Raw genomic sequence first — 20,202 nt, 5'->3', positions numbered from 1 at the left:
TATAGCAGTAAAGTGCCAAAAAGTGCTTAATTTACCATAATTTTCTTGTCACTCCTTTTGGATCAATATGCTGGTTCATTACATGTAAATGTCTATACTACTGCTTGCTATACTTTAGCAGATATCCTTTTTGCAATTCTATAGAAAAAATTCTGGTGTACTGAGTCAAACTATATGTCAGACCAGACTGGACTGGGTATTTTGTTTAAATGAAAATTGTAAATTTTTCATCTCTTTTTGTCTTAAATGATGAAATGGTTGTAGTTTTACTTGTATCACTGTGTGTGAAGGTAGTGAATTGGAATAAGCACCGAACCTGACTTCAAATCCAAATGCATTCGAATCTGATTGGTTTAAATAAAGGGAAATAAAGCTGACCTTTACAGGATCTGATTTGTTGAATTCAGATTTTAAATTGTTTGCTTTTGCTGGTTCTTTTGATTCCTTCAGAAAAAGCAGTGAAAGCTCTCAAATTGTGGGGTCACTTTATGCTGATGTATCAAAACACATTTGTTTTGGGAGGTACCGCCCTACACCATGTCATTCAATTTGGAAATGGAATTTTCTATCATTTGGATCAGGATGATGGCGCTTATCCTAAATAAACCTGAGTGTGAGGAACTCACCTGCAGCGCTGGGTTTGGCTTTTGGACCATTGATTTAATATCATTATGGGTGAGACTCTAGTTTATTTTTAAAATTAAGAATCAACAAAGCATAATAACAGTATAAATAGTTAATATGACTGATAGTAAAAAAAAAGACCCATCAAATGACTACGATTGTCGGATAGATGCTTTTGTGAGTAGGTTTTGTCAGAAGAGGAGAAAAGGTTGCTACAAATTTTGTTTCTTTAAGAGTCAACAGCGAAACTACAGGGATAATAGAGTGAATATTTTGTAAGGCTTTAATAATATACATGCGCTAGGATATTCGGGATATGATACAATAAATAGAAAACTGGATTGATTTAACAATAACAGCTTTTAAAATTGCTTTGAACCTCTCAGTTTTCTGGTGGAGTTTTAATATAGCAAATTTAAAAAAATTATTAGTAAAAGCTGGCGTCGTTCTGCACAGTCAACAGAAAATAAATAATACATTGAAGATGCACGCTTTACATGAAAAGCTGAAATATGTATACATTCTTTTTGCAGTTCATTAACATTGAGTGTGGAAGCACTGTGGGGGAGGCATCGAGTGGTAGAATTTCATAATTCTAATATTAGAGCAAATACAGGGTGGATATCGATTCTTATATAATTTTGAATTTTTTTGGGGATATAAGTGAATGTTTTACATATATGCATATGAATTAGCAACATTACCACTGACACATTAAGAAGGGCTACTGTTAAATTTTCTATTTGTTGTTCATGTTCAGTGGTGATGCAATACATAGAAGATAAAATGAAGTACAGTAGTTTATGCTGATCAACTGAATCTGAAATTAAATTACAGTTGTCTTAAATTTGTGGTGAACTACAAGCTTAAGCTTAGACCGAAAGAGAAAATGCTGCAAACATTCAGCAAGTCAGTCAGCATCTGTGGAGAAACTGATCAGCTCAGGTTTCAGATGTATTCATTCTTCATCAGAACTGGATAAAATGACAGATGTACAACATTTAAAAAGGAACAGAACAAAGGGAAAGGGGAGAAAAACACACACACATACATCACAGCAGAAGTAGAATGACTTGTAAGGTGCTGAAAAAGAAAACAAGAGGGCTAGAAAATGGGGCGGTGGGCTATCAAATGTTCTTTTAAAAGAGTCGTGCCCACTGGCTACCTGAATCTTGACCGACTCGAATTTTCAAGCAGTGGCCTAAAATGTGTTACCAGCACTCCTGCCTAAAACAGGAGGCAGTCTTAATTAAATATTTAAAGAGGGGTCCTACGCCCATTGTAGAACTGTGATGTGATTTTCCTGGACCGTTCGTGCCATGCATCCCTATCCTTTGGTTCCTGGCTTAAGCTTAAGCAGGGACCGCTGCAGGCTGCTCCAAAAACAGCTGGATTTTTTTTGTGGGGCCAGCAAGAGAACTCTCGCTCATCTTGGCCTGACAAAAATACTCTGGCCTGCTGCCGGTCCCTGTGTGCCCCTTCCTGTTCCCCCCCCCCCCTCAATTCCATATTCTCGGCAGGCTTGGTGACTGAGCTGCCGATGTCCCACTCTCTGACCGGCAAGCTGCCTTTGGAGTGCCCATTCGCATGCTGATGAGGCCTGACTCCTGGAATGGTCTGGGTCTCTCACTGCTACGATCAGTGGGTGGCATGATCCCTATGCTGACCGGCCACCCTCTTACCACAGCAAACCAAAATCAGCCCCAAGATAGTTAAATTGCTGAAGGGATATTGAAATTTGCTGTGCGGTATCTCTTCCAGCGGCAGCGCTGGTGAGCGGCCTGCATGCGACCTCGCGATCATGGCCGTGCACCTTAGGCGGAACATTAGTCAAGAACTGAGCCACTTATCACAGAATACCCAGCCTCTGACTTACTCTACTGGCCACAGCATTTATGTGGCTGGTACAGCTGAGTTTCTGGTCAATGGTGACCTCCAGAATATTGATGGTGGGGGACTCGGTGATGGTAATGCCATTGAATGTCAAGGGGAGGTGGTTAGACTCTCTCTTGTTGGAGATGGTCATTGCCTGGCACTTGTATGGCATGAATGTTACTTGCCACTTATCAGCCCAAGCCTGGATGTTGTCCAGGCCATATCTGCATGTGGGCCTGGACTGAGGAATTGCGAATGGAGTTGAACACTGTGCAATCATCAGTGAAGAACCCTGCCTTATGATGAAGGGAAGGTCACTGATGAAGCAGATAAAAATAGTTAGACCTAGGACGCTGCCCTGAGGAACGCCTTTAGCAATGTTCTGGAGCTTCAGATGATTGACCTCCAACAACCACAACCATCTTCCTTTGTGCAAGGTATGACTCTAGCCACTGGAAAGTTTCCCTCCGATCCCCATTGACTTAAGTTTTACTAGGGCTCCTTGGTGCCACACTCAATCATTCTTGCCCCACCTCTGGAATTCATCTCTTTTGTCCATGTTTGGACCAAGCCTGTAATGAAGCCTGGAGCCAGGTGGAACTCAAACTAAGCATCAGTGAGCAAGTTATGGCGAACAAGTGCTGCTTGATGACACTGTTGATGACTCCATCCATCACTTTGCTGATGATTGAGAGTAGGCCGATATGGCGGTAATTGGCCGGGTTGGATTTGTTTTGCTTTTTGTGGACATGGCATACCTGGACACTTTTCTACATTGTCAGATAGATGCCAGTTTTGTAGCTGTACTGGAACAGCTTAGCTAGGAGCTAGTTCTGGAGCACAGGTTTTCAACACTACAGCCGGGATGTTATTACTCAATCGTTTCTTGATGTCATGTGGTGTGAATCGAATTGGTTGAAGCCTGGCATCTGTAATGGTGGGGCCCTCTGGAGGAGGTCGAGAAGGATCATCCACTTGGCACTTCTGTCTGAAGATGGTTGCAACCACTTCAGCCTTGTTTTTTGCACTTGTGTGCTGGGCTCCACCATCGTTGAGGGTCAGGATATTCATGGAGCCTCCTCATCACGTTAGTTGTTTAATTGTCCGCCACTATTCATGATTGGATGTTGCATAACTGCAGAGCTTTGATCTGATTCGTTGGTTGTAGGATCGCATAGCTCTCTCCATAGCATGCTACTTTTGCTCTTTAGCATGCATATAGTCCTGTGTTGTAGCTTCATCAGTTTGGCACCTCATTTTCAGATATGGCTGGTGCTGCTCCCTTCATTCTCTTCTGCAGTCCTCATTGAACCAATAAATGGCCGCTGTTTCTTGCTCTCAAAAGCACACCAGCTGTGGTTTGACCTTGTTCAGTGCTGACTTCCACTATTTTGCATCTGCCTTCTGTTCTTCCACCTACAGCTTTAATATCAGAACAATTCCCAGCTATCTTACAAGCAAATCAATTCTTGTCTTTAATCTTAGTGTCCACCCACAGTTCTGCACTCCTACTCCTTCTGACAACACAAAGATAATTTTAAACTTACCTTTTTGGGGGCTTTTCAGCTGGACAACCCATAAAACACAGATAAAATCATAAATATCTCCAATGTTAAAATTTAGACCATGGATAACTAGAACATAATTGTTTCCTGAGATGGATTATATATTTTGACCTTCAGTGTGTTGCAGAAGGACATTGCCTTACTTAGTGCCTAGTTCCTTACTATGCCATCCAGCACTCTGTGCACTACAGTTCACAATCCTTTCAATCAGTGATACATTTAACAGAAATGAGTAGAGGAGTTTCATACTGACTTTCAGAGGATGGGGAATTTTGATGTATATACCCTTGGTAACTGGATTGTTTAGAGGATTCATGTGTAGGATTTATGAATGACTGTTTTAGTAACCAAAACACAAGTCGTTAAATGAACAGGTGAAAAAAGTTACAGGTTGAATTACAGTCCAAAAATGCATTAAAAGTATAAAGCTGCTTTTAAGGGCTGATGCTTATTTTTCTAATATAAATTGCCAGCAGCTTGCTGCAATACTGATGGTGCTTTGTGACTCTGTGTTAACAGTTTCATGGATGAACAATTCCACGCAGTTCTCAGCAGCTGTTATGCTTTGCTGCTTGCCTGAGGCTGGTGGGAGGAGAAAGTCTCTTGGTGAAAATAAATAACTCCATCCTATATTGATGTAGCTGTGACTCATAGTGCGGCTGTCGCTTACTGCAGAGCATTCTGCTCCACACAGCACCATTAGAACAAATACCAGCCAACACACACACACACACACACACCTCCTTTAATGACACATGTAAAGCACAGTTTCATCTCTGGCAACAGTGCCCATGTGCTCAGGAATTCAGCTGTAGCATGGTATGGACAACGGATGAGGAAATGCAATGCTTTGATGATTCTGAAGAGTTGATGTCGGTATCGTGGGTATTTGACGTTTACAAATTAAGTGAATCCTTTGGAAAGCTTCATCTACACTTAGCATTTTATCTGCAAACCTGAAGACTGCCAGGCGGAGAAATGCTGCCTCGGATCGGACACTGCAGCAATATTTGCCTCCTCACTTGCCTTTTGTGCTGTGTGATCTGAATTGAGAAACACTAATGTATGACTTCTTTGATCTGAGGGGTTTGTGATTTAATGCTTGACTGATGCATGGTGCCAGCGCTGTATTCCCTCCCAGTTGTTCCTGCCTTTCCAGTGACCTCCGGCAACTGTATAAAGGCAGCAATAAAGAAGGTCAGCTGAACAGAAACCTGGGTCTTATTGTAATAGGGTGAGTACAGGATGTGTCCACTGAGCAATAAATTTAGTGATCCTTTGTTAGGCCTGCAGAAGCATTATGCATCTCACAAAATAGGTCTGCATACTGTATCAATATCTAAACATTCACAGAATGTTTATGTACCTTTTATAATATAGTGTCTTACTTGCTGCTCTAGTTATATAATTGGGGAAGCATGTTTGTTAGATTATTTGTCTCTGATATTTCTTATGGACAAAGATAATTATTTGCAAGTCCCTAAAGTATGAATTATTAAGATTCACACGGCTATGCTCCCAGACACTAAAAGATCTGTGTGTTTCTCCTTTTCTTTGCTGCTTCTGGTACTGTGCTGTCATTATTTCATTACTAATACTGGTTTGTCTTCCAGATCAGGTAAAAAAAAATGTACTTAACAATTAATGATTTTTTTAAGCCTTTCTGCATATTCAACAGTTAAAAAGGACAAATAAGAAAAATGCTTTATTAATTTAATTAACGGCATGCTATCTTCAAATAAAAACCTCCTGTTTTCAATATGTGTGTTGATACATCTATATTAATAATTGCATTGTCCTGTTTATTGATCCTTAGGAGATTTACTTCTGTGCACTGGACCTTTATTTTGATTTTGAAACAAACCCCATTCTTTTTATTTAAAGATAATAGTTGGAAATTTAGTGGGAATAATTTTTTTTCATATTGAAATAATCTTTACCATTCCCCTCCCCATAATTTAGATGCAATCGTGTAGGAGTCTCTCGGGTGTTATAGACATGCAAAATTTACATTGAATTCAAAATTTGTTCTGTAAGACATGTGCGGGTATTGCTGTTAGTCCCCCTCTTAAATATTAAGCTGTTATAAAGAGTTATCATTAACTTTATATGTGCGTTTCTTCTGTCTGTGGTTGTTTATTTAAAAATATTGGGGTAGATAACTTGCCGCCCGGACATATTTCACTGTTCCACGTTATGGATCGGTTGACACTTATAGAAACCGCCGATTTTCATTTCCATTGAGTTCAATTGAAATTAAAATTGGTCAGCTTCTAGAATGGCGGCTGATCCGCATCACCAGTTTTACACCCAGGCAACAAGTTGAAAATCTATCCCATAATTTTTTTAAACAGTGGCCCAGAATTTGTGGTCAGTGGCAAAGGAACGGCGCTTGCCATTCACCTCGAAAAAGCTGCCCACACGGTTTTAGCAGGCTCCCTCGCAGACTTCCTCTTTTCCGACGTCAGTTTGAATTTGGCGCTTTCTACAGGGGATCTGTGGCATCCAGGACTCCCCAAACTTCCCAAAGCTTTTCCACCATCTACAAGGCACAAGTCAGGAGTGTGATGGAATACTCTCCACTTGCCTGGATGAGTGCAGCTCCAACAACACTCAAGAAGCTCGACACCATCCAAGACAAAGCAGCCCGTTTGATTGGCACCCCATCCACTACCTTAAAAATTCACTCCCTCCACCACAGGCGTACCGTGGCTGCACGGTGTACCATCTACAAGATGCACTGCAGCAACTCGCCAAGGCTTCTTCGACAGCACCTCCCAAACAGGCGACCTCTACCACTTAGAAGGACAAGGGCAGCAGGCGCATGGGAACACTACCACCTCCAAGTTCCCTTCCCCTCCAAGTCACACACCATCCTGACTTGGAAATAGATCGTCATTCTTTCATCATCGCTGGAACAAAATCCTGGAACTCCCTCCCTAACTGCACTGTGGCAGTACTTTCACCACACGGACTGCTGCAGTTCAAGAAGGCGGCTCAGCACCACCTTCTCAAGGGCAACTAGGGATGGGCAATAAATGCTTGCCTTGCCAGCGACACCCACATCCCATGCATGAATATTAAAAAAAGGAACAGGGCAGGGAGCAGGCAGGCTGATCAACCCATCAGATTGAAGAATTCTCACAGATGGCAAAGCAGGCTAAAAAGCCAGAAATATAAATTACATTTAAATAATTTTGCAGAAAGTGAAATAATTATTGAGACATACACATGGGATTAAGGGAGAAACTTAAGCAAAACACAAACTTAAAAAAAAATCTGCATCATTTGAATTTTCTTCTGAGGGAATGATACTCCACACTTGTAAAATTAATTTTCAGGGCCAGAGAGATTTCTCAGCAGCAATTATGACTTAGTACGCCGTTAAAAACTCAGTTAAACTTCATTCAACAAGGCATAAGGTTTTCATTAGTCTTTACAGCGAGAATAGTGGGTAATTAGTTTTAAGTTCATGCCAAATCAGTGATTTCTGTGTTTATTTCATCGGCGAAGACTGCCTATGGAGGAGCAGGGTATCTCTGACAGCAACTTCTGGATTTCTGCGTTTAACTGCGCATGTTCAGATGCCAGAAGCTGCTGTCAGTTTTACACAATGATAACAGCGAGTGCTGACCGTCTTGCCGTTATTACTACTGCAAATTCCGGGCCAGTGAGTCTTGATGATATTATTTGGTACTTACTGACTTTGACCAGTTAATATCAATCATTAACTAAGGGTGTCTCCATGACCTTACCATTCCATTGCTGCACACTAATTAATCTAACAGGGATAGATTCAGGGCTAAAGATCACAGCTGCAAAACAGGCATGAATACATATCCTACACCGATCATTCAGGGAGGTGTCAAGTGGAGGCTGTGGCATCTCCCAGCAGGGCTGGGAAAATCAGAGGGGTGAACTACACCTCGGACTTCCTGGCCCATGTTGGTGATTGGCATATGGGGTGTTTATGGCAGTTTGAGTGCAGGTATTTTGTCTACCTCCTGAGCTACAGAGGCATCAGGTCAGGTACACAAAAGTCAATATTAACTTTAAAATCCTCGTCCTTGTCTTTAAATCTCTCCATGGCCTTCCCCTACCCAATCTCTGCAATCTCCCCCCACCCTATATCCATGCTTGAAATTACGTTGATTAATAAAATAATTTAATCAAAAAGATGACTGTGTGCGCCATGGGATGTTTTACTATGTTAAAGGTGCTATATAAATGCAAGTTGTTGTTGTGTAGTTGTTCTTTAAAAGAAAGGAATTCAGACTTGCATTTATATAGCACCTTATGACTTCTCAGAAGCATGCCAAAGCAACCCCTCTATAGCTTTGCTGTAGTCAGGGATTATTAGAGGATACTTGTGTGTTTTGCAAAGCAGAAGGTATTGCACGTTTAAAAATGTATATGATGTGAACTATTCTTCTTGCTATTATTATTTTGAAAGGCAATTGTTCTGGGCACCAATGTGGACCAGCATGTTGGAGCAGCAATGTGCTGCACCCTGGAGTGGTAGCTCGTGGGTTCACACCTACAACTCCCTCCATGGTGAGTGACTGATCTCAGCCATGTCATCGTAGGGATTTGGCAAGTATTTCCTCATAGGGAGAGGCAGCATGTCAAGAAAATCACACTGGAGGTGTTCTCCTGCACCTTCTAACAATAAATTACAGGTCACAATGTTGGGAAGTGTCTGGGAGCTGGTCTTGACTTCTTGGGTTAGAGTTTCCGCTTTGAGTGCAATCGGGAAACTGGTTGCAAATTGCGCTGTTTTTCCAAATTGAAGTTATGGTTTAAGTTTCTGCCCTCATTTGCATAATCAAAAACATAAAGGCCGGAATTCACTTCGGGGAGGCAGGTTGGGTGCGGGGGGGGGGGGGGGGGTGCGAAATCCGGGAGGCCGGGTTTCCTGCAGGCCCTGCCAATTTTAACAGCAGGGCCTAATTTGAATGTGAGACATCGATTTCCCACCCGCAGCCAGCCAGCCAGCCAGCCAGCTTGAGAGTGGCGGGGATGGGGGGAGGGGGCGGCAATTGGCGGGAGGGGGGTCGGGAATCGGAGGGGTTCGGCAATCGGTGGGAGGGAGGTCGGGAATCGGAGGGGTTCGGCAATCGGTGGGAGGGAGGTCGGGAATCGGAGGGGTTCAGCAATCGGTGGGAGGGGGGTCGGGAATCGGAGGGGTTCGGCAATCGGTGGGGGGGGGTCGGGAATCAGAGGAGTTCGGCAATCGGCAGGAGGGGGGTCGGGAATCGGAGGGTTCGGCAATCGCCGGGAGGGGTGTCGGGAATCAGGAGGGGGGTCAGCAATTGGCGGGGGCTTTGCAATTGGTGGGAGGAGGGTCAGCAATCTGGGGGGGAAGAGATTCAGCGGGGGGGTTACAGGATTGGCAGTGGATGGGGGAGGTCGGGGATTGGCAGGCGATGGTGGGTGCTCGGGGATCGGGGAGGTTGGAGATTGGCAGGCAAGCGGGGATCACGGGGGGGGGTCGAGGATCGCGGGGGTGTCGGCCAGGGATGGGGGCGGAGGGGCTGAAGATTGGGGCCAGTCACCGGAGGATCGTGACCGGCCTCCTCATCACCATTGGGGCGAGGCCTGGGGGCGCGATCGGAGGCCTCATCGGCGGGGGGGGGGTCTTTGATCACGTGGGGTGGGTTAGGCAGGGATCCTGGATCCAGGAGGTAAGTATACATCTATTTACCTCCCGGACGCAGCAGTCCCCGCCTCTCTTTAACTGCCGGGTTTCACGAATTGTGTGAAATCCGTCCACAGGCAGTTAAATTCAAAATGGACGGGAAAAAGAGGCTTCCAGCCTCATTACAATATTTAAATTACGGTAACGCCCCCTGGGTTAGTCGTCCGCCCCCTGTCCTGCCTCCGGCAAAACCGGATGTGGGCGGGTGGAAGGCGGGATCAGGTCGGGAATCCCATTTTTAACAATTTAAATGCCCCCACGCTCCAAACCCAGCCGTTTTTTATGGGAAAATTCCAGCCAAAATCTTCCATGGATCAGCGCAATCGAATAGCGTAATAGAGCGTAATTGTTTATTTTTTTTTCTTTGTCTTAAAAGATATTCCTTGATGTATATAAGAGTGGTAACCTCATACAGTTTTATTAATACAGCTGAAAATGGGTTTATCACAAAAAATGGGCATTTTTAATAAGAGTGTCTAGTCCTCCACCTGTGAGTAATCTGATTTTAAATCACTGAAAATGACTTACAAAAACTATACTGAACCATTTAGTGGTTTCCATTGGTGTACTAGTCAGTTTCTTAGTAAATTAAATATTTTTTAACATGTAAAAACTTTTAAAATGCACTGACTAGTGCCTGTGTGCCAAAAAAAAGCTCAATTTGAAGGGTCTCCTTGAACGAGCACAAACAGGCGCAATCGGTGGAAACTAGCCATCCTCACTATTTCGATCTGGGCAGGGCCGGCTTCGGGCGAAATGAGTTTTCAACCAACGTTAAAGATCGCGGTTTATGATATCAAATATCACTTTCACAAAGAAGATTTTCGTTCAAGCGAAGGGTATTAGAATGTGAAATGCTTTCCCACAAGTGGATAGTGAAGGCAAGTCAATCAGCAAATTTAGGAGTGAATGAGATAAACACTTGAACAACAGCATTTAAAAAAGTATGGTAAAAGTGCAGGAAATGGTATTGGATCTGGAGCTAGCACTGATACAGCAATCCTGATAGAGGCAGGATTGGCCTCCTTCTCTGGGAAAGATTCTGTGATCCTACAATAAACCTGGGTTCTTTTAATAAAAGTATGAATAAAATCTAACCTGCTGTGGCTTCTGGTGGTACTGTACTGAAAGATAAAGTGGGGCAGGAAGTTTAATTTGTACAAGACATTATTTAGACAATAGCAGAAGGATTGAGTGCAGTCCTGTGCCCTCCATTATAGCAATGATATTTGAGGCAGACTTTTTGGATTTTCTCAATGGCGACGTGCTGGAGGCGGGACTTCTGGTTTCCGGGTTTCAGTCCCACCCCCAGCGACGTCTGACCAACCCATGCTATTTTCTCTTGATTGGCCTTGTTAGGGAAGAGAATGCAGCAGCCATTCTGTCATCTCTGCCATTGAGATGAGGCACCTCCGGATCCTCAAAGGTTGAAGCCTGCAGAAAGAAGCAAAGGTAAGGAAACTTTTTCTAACACTTTACACTCACCTCTCATACTTACCTGTCCACACTTGCACCCATCATTCACCTCTACAGCTGACATTTCGACCCCTCTCAGCCCCGCAGACCCACTGCTTGTCTCGCTGACCCTGGCAAGGTTCGCAGTCATCAGGAAGCCCGCAATTGCAGGTGTAAAATGGGGAAAAGTCTCAAAACTGCCTGTTAACTACCTGTTAACAGGCAGTTAATTGGCTTTAATCCCCTTCCTGCCTCGAGGAGACGGGTCCCTGCGCGACTCGGGGACCTGCCTCCCGGGAAGATGGCACAAAGGCGGGTTGGGAGTGGGGTCGGTACCTGCTCCCAGGGGGGAATTTCGCCAGCCCTGGGGAGGCGGGTTTGGCGGCGGGACTGCTGGGAAAATGGCAGAAACTGGGAGCGGGTACCAACTGCTCCCAACCCGCCTCCGTGCCATCTTCCTGGGAGGCGGGTCCTCGACTCGTGCAGGGACCCGTCTCCTCGAGGAGGGAAGGGGATTATAGCCACTATAACAGGTAGTTAACAGGCAGTTAAGAGGCTTATCCCCATTTCACCAACACAACTGCGGGCTTCCCGACGTCTGGAAACTCTGCCAGGGTCAGCGAGGCGAGCAGTGGGTCTGCAGGGGTCAAAGTGCGCTTTGGAGGTGAGTGGTGGGTGCAAGTGTGGAGAGGTAAGTATGGGAGGTGAGTGAAAAGTGTTAGAAAAAGTTTCCTTACCTTTGCTTCTTCCTGCAGGCTTCAACCCTTGGGGATCCGGAGGCTCCTCATCTCCACGGCAGAGATGACAGAATGCCTGCTACATTCTCCGATGCAACAGCCATCTGATTTCTGCTCAGGAAAGAGGTTTGGTGAGTCTTGAGTACAAGGACTCACCAAAGAACAGAGATTGTCAGTGTTTGACAGCTTCTCAAAGCTGTCAAACGATGACAATTCATCTGTCAAAAATTTTTGACAGATGAAACGTCATACGCTGACGTTCTCTGTCACCAGCTTTCCCTTAATTGGCCTGCTAAGCCCACTGGATGGGCTTAACAAGGTCATTCAAGGGAAAATAGCGTGGGTTGGCTGTACGTCGCTGGGGACGGGACTGAAACCCGACAACCAGCAGTCCCGCCCCCAACGCGCCTCCATTGATGAAATCCAGCCCCCAGTTTCTGCCATTTTCCCGTCAGACCCGTCTCCATACCCACCTCCCCAGGGCTGGGAAAATTCCCCTCGAACTTACTTCACACAGCGAAGGTTCACTAGGATGATACCAGGAAAGAGAGAATATAGTTATGAATATAATTATTTTTTATTAAACTTCAGCATAGAAATATAGGGCTGGATTTTCCTCTGCTAGCCCATTCCAAATCGGGTGGGATAGCAGCAGAAGACTCAAAAGGTTAGTATGCAGGTGCAGCAAGTGATTAAGAAGGCCAATGGAATGTTGGCTTTCATTGCTAGGGGGATAGAATATAAAAATAGGGAGGTATTGCTTCAGTTGTACAAGGTATTGGTGAGACCGCACCTGGAATACTGCGTACAGTTTTGGTGTCCATACTTAAGAAAGGACATACTTGCTCTCGAGTCAGTACAAAGAAGGTTCACTCGGTTAATCCCGGGGATGAGGGGATGGACATATGAGGAGAGGTTGAGTAGATTGGGACTCTACTCATTGGAGCTCAGAAGAATGAGAGGCGATCTTATTGAAACATATAAGATTGTGAAGGGGTTGGATCGGGTGGATGCAGGGAGGATGTTCCCGATGATGGGTGAACCTAGAACTAGGGGGCATAGTCTTAGAATAAGGGGCTGCTCTTTCAAAACTGAGATGAGGAGGAACTACTTCACTCAGAGGGTGGTAGGTCCATGGAATATGCTGCCCCAAAAAGCTGTAGAAGCTACATCATTACATAAATTTAAAACAGAAATAGACAGTTTCCTAGAAGTAAAGGGAATTAAGGGTTACGGGGAGCGGGCAGGAATTTGGACATGAGTCTAGGTTCGGATCGGTCATGGCCCTGTGGGTAGCGGAGCAGGCCCAGGGGCCGTGTAGCCTGATCCTGCTCCTATTTCGTGTGTCTAATTCTGTTAGATTCAGGAGATGGTTCTGTGATAGTAGATTGGCGGTTAGGATCAGATCAGCCATGATCTTATTGAATGGCGGAGCAGGCTCGAGGGGCCGATTGGCCTACTCCTGCTCCTATTTCTTATGTTCTTATGTTCTTATTAAGAATCAGGAAAATTGGGCAATGAGGAATTACTTCTGCCTCCCCACCCTGACCTGGTTACAGTAAAACTGAAGTGAGGGAAGATTACAGGGTAGATTTTAACTTGCCAGCTGGGTGTAGAGCTGGCGCTGCAGATTGGATTATGCTGATTTCAATGGAAATGAAAATCGGGGGGTTTCTATAACGACGGTCAACCCGCAACGTCAGTTTACCGTCCGGGTAGTGAAGGTGAAAATTATCCCCTCCTTCTATGAAATGATCTCACCCCAATTTTAATAAGCAATCTACACACAGACTCCAAGGCCTATGAATCTATAAACCCTGGAAACAGTTATTTTTAAATCAATACTTGAATTATTAATTTATTGTGCCATGGAGCGGCAGGATGTGGTTTTGTTCCAGTGATTTTCCACTGAATTTCCAGTTCTCTTATCGCCTCAAAGAGGTGCTGAACAGAGGCTGCTCTCATGCACCTCTTAGTGAGATGGGGGAGGGACTGAAGCAGGTAATGTTACTGCGTTGGAAGTAGGGTGATCTTGATGATGGATCAGATCTGAAACTTGAAACTCAGCTCAGGGTCAAATGGGAAGCCAAAGTTGCTCATCTTTGAGTTCAGACTTCAGGTTTTGCACCTTTATATACATAATTCAAATTAGTTTCTTGCTCTCCCTTAACCTCAGTTAATGTGTCTAGATCCAAAACAGCCACCAGCCACCAGTTGTTTCCGAGGAACACCCGCATGCATGACCTTTGCACTCTAAAATAGACAGAAATCGTAAGAACCATTTAAAAATATGCTGCATTGGAACAGGAAACCCTGAGGGGTAAGTCCTATGATAACTGTTCCTAGTTGTGCCTCAGCCAAGAGTTATATTTTATATATCAAGTCCCATTTTCGGGTCTCATCTTCTACGGAGCCTTATATTTCCTCCACTTCCTTGGTGGAGTTCTCTGATGACATCAGCCAAAGGGGTACATCGGGAGTGTGCCCACTTCCTTTCATTGATGTCTGTTTATCTTGAGGCAGATTGCAAGTTAACCAGTTTATAATTTTTTCAGCCTCCACCAAGCTTTTGCTGACAAACCTTATAAGGCCATTGATTGTGTACTCTTTCCAACTCACTGAAAACACAGTATGGGTCTTCAGAAATGGCCATGTATTAGGCACTTCTGACAATGTAGGAGGTAAAGGCACTGAATTGTTTAACTATAGATCCACCCTTCCTATGATTCTTCAAACATAGCGCAGTGTTGACAGATGAACTCTGTGCTTGTGTCAGATCTATTCTTAGCACCGTCTCTCACCAGCTGGCAAATCATCAGTACCAGTCTGTAATTACAATCAATCCACCTGAAAGATCACCCCATGTTGTTATCCAACAAAAATGAACTAGCTGTGATCATTTATTTATTTATGTTTTACAATGTGCTTTTATTTTTCATAGCTTAAAGGTAGCTTGGTTGATAGCTTTGAAAATTTAGGGGTAGAAATTCGGGAGGAACCGCTTTTTTGGGTGTGCGGGGCGCAGGGTACATTCCCTGTGCCTGAATGGTGAGGTCCGAGGTGCCCCTGATACCGGGCCTTGGGCCTCATTTCATTGGAGCCACAATGGCGCAAACAGACAGCAGTGAAGAGGAAGCCTGCTGGTGTCGTGCGATTTAAACTTCCTGTGCTACATCAAAGGAGATATTCTGCAGAGAATCTAAACTGTACTTGTTGAGTCTGTGTTTTCAAATGCAGTTATACTGAATAACAGGACACAGACTACAGAAGTAAGTAAACAGGGCTTTAGTGATTGAGGGTCAGGGCTGAGCTGAGATACACTTTGCTCCGCAGGGTTTATATACCGGTGTGGTCACCACCGGTACTACAATGTACAGGAGCCATCAAAAAGTAGTCCATCACCTTAAGGTATCCTCTTAAGGTAGTACAGGTTACATACACTACAATTCCTCCCCTTTTAGCTTAACAGTGTACACCCCAAATTAAAACATTACATGGATAACATATATACAATTTACACACAAGAACTGTTCAAAGATTCAGTCTCTGAGGAGGCCTCCTGATCCGGCCCGGATAACGCCTTTCAGGGGTCTCTGGTTCTCGTTGCTGGGGTGACTCATCCACTTGATCTCCTATGGATTTAACATCATCCAATACGTTTGAGTCTGAGGTAGTTGCTACAGGCTCAATAAGTTCTTCAACTGGTGTCTCTGCTGTAGACATGGGGTCGACCCTTGTTCTCGATTCCACAAGTTGGTCAGCATGACGTCGTATTACGTTCTCTCCAACGTCTACCGTGTACATCAAGGGTCCTTGTCGTGCACAAATTGTTCCAGGTTGCCATTTATCATCCCTATAGTCCCTGGCCAACACTGGTTGTCCTATTTCAAAATTACGAGGGGCCTTTTTATTTACATGCTGGAATTGCCTGTTTTCGACTTCCCGTCGCACATTGGGTTTTAACAAATCCAACCGGGACCGCAACCTTCTGTTATAGAACATTATGGCAGGGCTTTGATTTGTCACTGCATGCGTGGCGTTTCGATACGCCATTAGGAAATTGTCCACCTTGTGTTGTAGTGGAATATGATCTTCACTCATGGCCTTTATCGCCTTTTTGAACGTTTGTACAAATCTCTCGGCCAGCCCATTTGTAGCCGGATGATATGGGGCAGATGTATAGTGTTTCACACCATTCTTTTTCATGAATTTCTGGAATTCTTCTGACACGAACTGTGGTCCGTTGTCTGAACATATTTGCTCCGGCAACCCATTCCTTGCAAATATGGTTCTTAGAACTGCGATCGTCTTCTCAGAGGTAGTGGTGTAAGGGTTGGGGGCTTCTTTAAACTGGTTTAAAGTAATTTTCCTGGACTTGCAGCCTTTGCCTGCACTCAGACCAATTCCAATAAAACCAATTTTAAAACAGCGGTTCTGAATCGCTACCCCTCCTTTAGTTCTGAGTGGAGGAACTTATAATTAATGATATTAAAACGGAACAAGTGGTTTGGATGAGAGAAAAAAAATCAAGTTTTATTACCTAAATAAACTACAATCAAAAGAATAAACTATACCACATGAACACAGTAATTACAGTAAAACTATATAACAGGGGGTTGCAGATGGCGAAAATGAGGGATACAATGGCTACAATGTTATTTAAACAATCTTAGCAATACCCTTAAATCACCACCCCAAACTCCTTACTAGGTTGCCTTGTTGAGTCAGAAACTCTGCTCACCTGTGGTCCAGCGAAGTGAGAGACAGAGAGAGAGAGAGAGAAAGGCTCACCTATGGTCCCAGGAAGTAAAGAGAGAGATAGCTTCTCAGCAGCTATCTTATATATGGTGAGCACCCCCCTCCCCCCTGCTGTTCTGCCCTGCAAGGGCTGTGTGCAAAATTCCCCACCCAAAGGGTCCAATACACAAGAGAAAGCTGTGATTGGCTAACTCAAAGTGGTTAGACTGGGTTAATGTGTCTTCCGGAGCTCCCTGGGCTGAAACAAAAGAATGCAACAGCCCTATTGTCCAGTGCTGGGTGATTTAAAACCCATTCAATTCTTAAACGTTTCCCATTCAAGGTACAAAAGTCTCTTCTGCAGTTTAGATGTATCCACTCGATATACAAACAAATGCTAATAGCATTCAATTGCTTTGTAAACAAAGCATTGTCCTTCGTCTTCGGCCATGTGGTGACAGCCATTTTTATCCCTGGAAAGTTAAAAGCACAACGCCCAGGGATTCTTTAATCAAAAAAATTGATCTTCAGAACTGTAAATTATTGCGAATTCTTACAGTCCGCCCTTGGATACTTCCAGCTTGCTTGTAGTATCCTCTTGAAGAAATGAGCAATAGTTTCTGCCCCCTCACAAACAACCATCCCCTGTATTTACCTAATAGCTATCTGCCACTGATCCCCGTCCCATCTATTCCCCTTTAATTCAAGAAAAAAAACCATGGTACGGTAGGCATCTTACAGATACTTCAGTTTTCAATAAGGGGTCTCATACCCCTACACGCTTGTAAAATTATACAGCGTAAACCAAATTTACAATCACTTTTTTACATCATAAGTTATTACAAAATGTTGCAATCTTAGTTACACAATGTAATCAAAATGATCCCAAGCACGGAGAGGGTCCTACGCCTCTGCTCAACTTGGAGTTGTCACAAACTGGTCCCAAGCACGGAGAGGACCCTACGCCTCTGCTCAACTTGGGGCTGCAACACAAAATACAAAAAATCATTAAACAACATGCTTAAATGAAGCCCGATCATCACGTGCCGATGATGGGTCGCGAAATTCGAGTGTGTATTGCTCCTCCCACTCGGGCAGTAAAAGTACCTTCCACCCCCCTTTAATCGTCTTAAACTTTAAAACAGGCAGAATGGATTTACAGACCAGCCTGCTCCGCCAGCCCCGAGCCATTCCCTTGTCCTTTTGTGGAGGCGGGGTACCCCTCCTGTTTAAAATATACCTTAGCACAGACCGAGACCGGGGAGCATGGGATCTCATGACTCCCAGTCCCTCCCCCTCCCGTCTTCCCTCGACTGGCTGCAGAAAATGATGGGTGCCTGTGTGGCGGCTCTCCCTGGCCCCACACTGATCCGGCCACCCACTCATCCTTCCCAGCCACACTTACCCTCACTTTGCCCGTGGGCCCCCGGGTGAGTTCCTCCCTCCCCCGACCGCACCCACGCGACTCTTGGGTCTCCCCCTCCTCTATACAATCTTTCCCGGGCCATCACCACCCACCCCCGGGGAACGTGTCCCTATCACAAGGCGCCCACGCTTCCCCATCGTGACTCCTCAACAGTGAGGTCTCCCGCATGTGAACTTCGGTCAGGATAGTGCTGAGTTGGGGGCCGTGCCCCACCCAGCTGGAGCCATCTCCTCCCCGTAGGAGGAGTAGGCAAGTTCCTCCGGATCCTGTCCGGTTTTTCCCGAAGATCGCTGCGGGGTCTCCTGGATTCGCCCAGTGGCGAGGTGATCCCCAACATTCCGTATCCGTATCTTCATTCGATGCCCAGCTCGGGCTGGGCGAACATGGCTGCTTCATTTTCCAATCTCCTGCAAAACTTAAAAGGACATGCAGCCAGGTCTCACTGACCTGCTGCCTTAGGTGGAGACATGATCGGGCCCCTTGACCTCGGACCAAAATACAAACATTCGGCCCACATGTAAACTTAAACTCTTTAAACTTAAACTTAAAACTAGTTATATCAACAAAACTTAAAATACACCTTAAAAGCACGCTATATTCACACCAAAGCTATAATACAAATGCCGCCCGTCTCCAGACGGCCAGGCTAATCTCTGGCACTGTCACAGATTGTTGCTGGCTGCAGCGAAGCTGGACTGCCTCCTGTCTCTGGTCCCTCGCAGCTTATGGCTGTTGAGTGGGGGCCTCTGTTCTTTGGCTTCTCCCCGGTTCGTGAGTCCGCCTTACTCCACTGTAAAGTGGGTGACCATGCTTTCTTAGGCTGGGGCACCCGCTGAGACCTCCTGAGGGGTGTCTCTATGGGGGAAACTTTGGCTGGCGGACCCTGAGCTTGGGTCACAGCCCCAGCTGGCTGGGTACCTTCTCCCCCATGTCCAAATAGCCCGCACTGTATAATGTACCTGGCAGCCTGCCGGTGCAAATCTCTCTCTGGGTTTGTCTGCTCTTCCCTGCCCACTCCTGTGCTGGGGGCAGGTATACTCTCACCACCCGCTGCTGGTGGCTGGAAATTTTCCTCCCCATGTTTAAAACCTGGTGTCAGCTTCCTCCCTATGTCTCCTGCAAGAGGGATTGCTATCCCTGCCCCCACAGGGTCCCACATCATGGGGGGGACCACTCTAGAAGCGGGCTGGGAAGCTGGTCCCTTTAAACAGGCCACAGTGCCTGTCTTTACAGGCGGTGAACTTGAACTTGCCTTGTACAATTTTTCTGAATTTCTCTGTGCCCCATCCCTGCCTGTAATCACTGCCACTGGCCCGGACCCATATGGGTCCCAGAAAGTGCCTGCACGTGCACTCTCTTTGACCAGCATACCGGCCAGTCATTGTGGGGAGGCAGAGGTGGGCGAGGGGGATGCAGCACCATTGATGGCTGCTACCTTTCCCTGGTTGGTCAGGAGAGACCGCATTGCTTCCAGTAGCGACTCGACTGAGGCGGGGGAGATTCCTGTCTCTACCCTTTGGACTGGGGCTGGGGGATTCTTTCCCTTGCTACCCTTCCAGGGATTCTTACAGGCTTTTCTCCAGTGACCGTCTTTCCCACACCCATAGCAATTTAACCTAGCCTGGGAGGGACTGTTCCCCTCCTGGTGGCACTCTTTCTTATACTGAGCCCCAGGTTTAACCTCGTGGACCTCCTCCTGCTCTCTCTTCACACTCTTCCTAACCCAGCCACCTATACCCCGATAGGTCAGCCTACACACTACCGCTAAAATCCGCAGGGCTACCCACATACTGAAAATGAGAGAAACAAGAGCTGGTACTTTCTCCAGATCCAGACCACTTATTAAATCAAAAACTGCCTCCACTCCTACCTGGCTCACCATTGTAAGGGTTGGGGGCTTCTTTAAACTGGTTTAAAGTAATTTTCCTGGTCTTGCAGCCTTTGCCTGCACCAGACCAATTCCAATAAAACCAATTTTAAAACAGCGGTTCTGAATCGCTACCCCTCCTTTAGTTCTGAGTGGAGGAACTTATAATTAATGATATTAAAACGGAACAAGTCGTTTGGATGAGAGAAAAAAAAATC

At 45.3% G+C, this 20,202-nt stretch overlaps 1 protein-coding gene across 3 annotated transcripts in view; it reads left to right on the top strand.

Moving 5' to 3' along the window:
• The window catches only part of fam149a (family with sequence similarity 149 member A), a 213,866-nt gene that overhangs the window by 52,949 nt on the left and 140,715 nt on the right, over positions 1–20,202 (top strand). For 2 of the 3 annotated variants that reach the window (XM_085970959.1, XM_085970951.1), the window contains exon 1: positions 4,766–5,298. The exons of the other annotated variant lie outside the window; for it this stretch is intronic. In XM_085970959.1, coding sequence (XP_085827085.1) covers positions 5,174–5,298 — 125 coding nt within the window. In that variant the 5' untranslated portion in view covers positions 4,766–5,173. Of the gene's footprint in view, positions 1–4,765; positions 5,299–20,202 lie in introns of those variants that run through there. 3 annotated transcript variants of the gene reach the window in all.

This window comes from Somniosus microcephalus, chromosome 2 (assembly GCF_052327205.1).
Source record: "Somniosus microcephalus isolate GS21.2 chromosome 2, FLI_Smic_1.0, whole genome shotgun sequence".
NCBI lineage: Eukaryota > Metazoa > Chordata > Chondrichthyes > Squaliformes > Somniosidae > Somniosus > Somniosus microcephalus.
The sequence above is the reverse complement of the archived record's forward strand: the minus strand, read 5'-3'. Positions and strand labels throughout refer to the sequence as shown.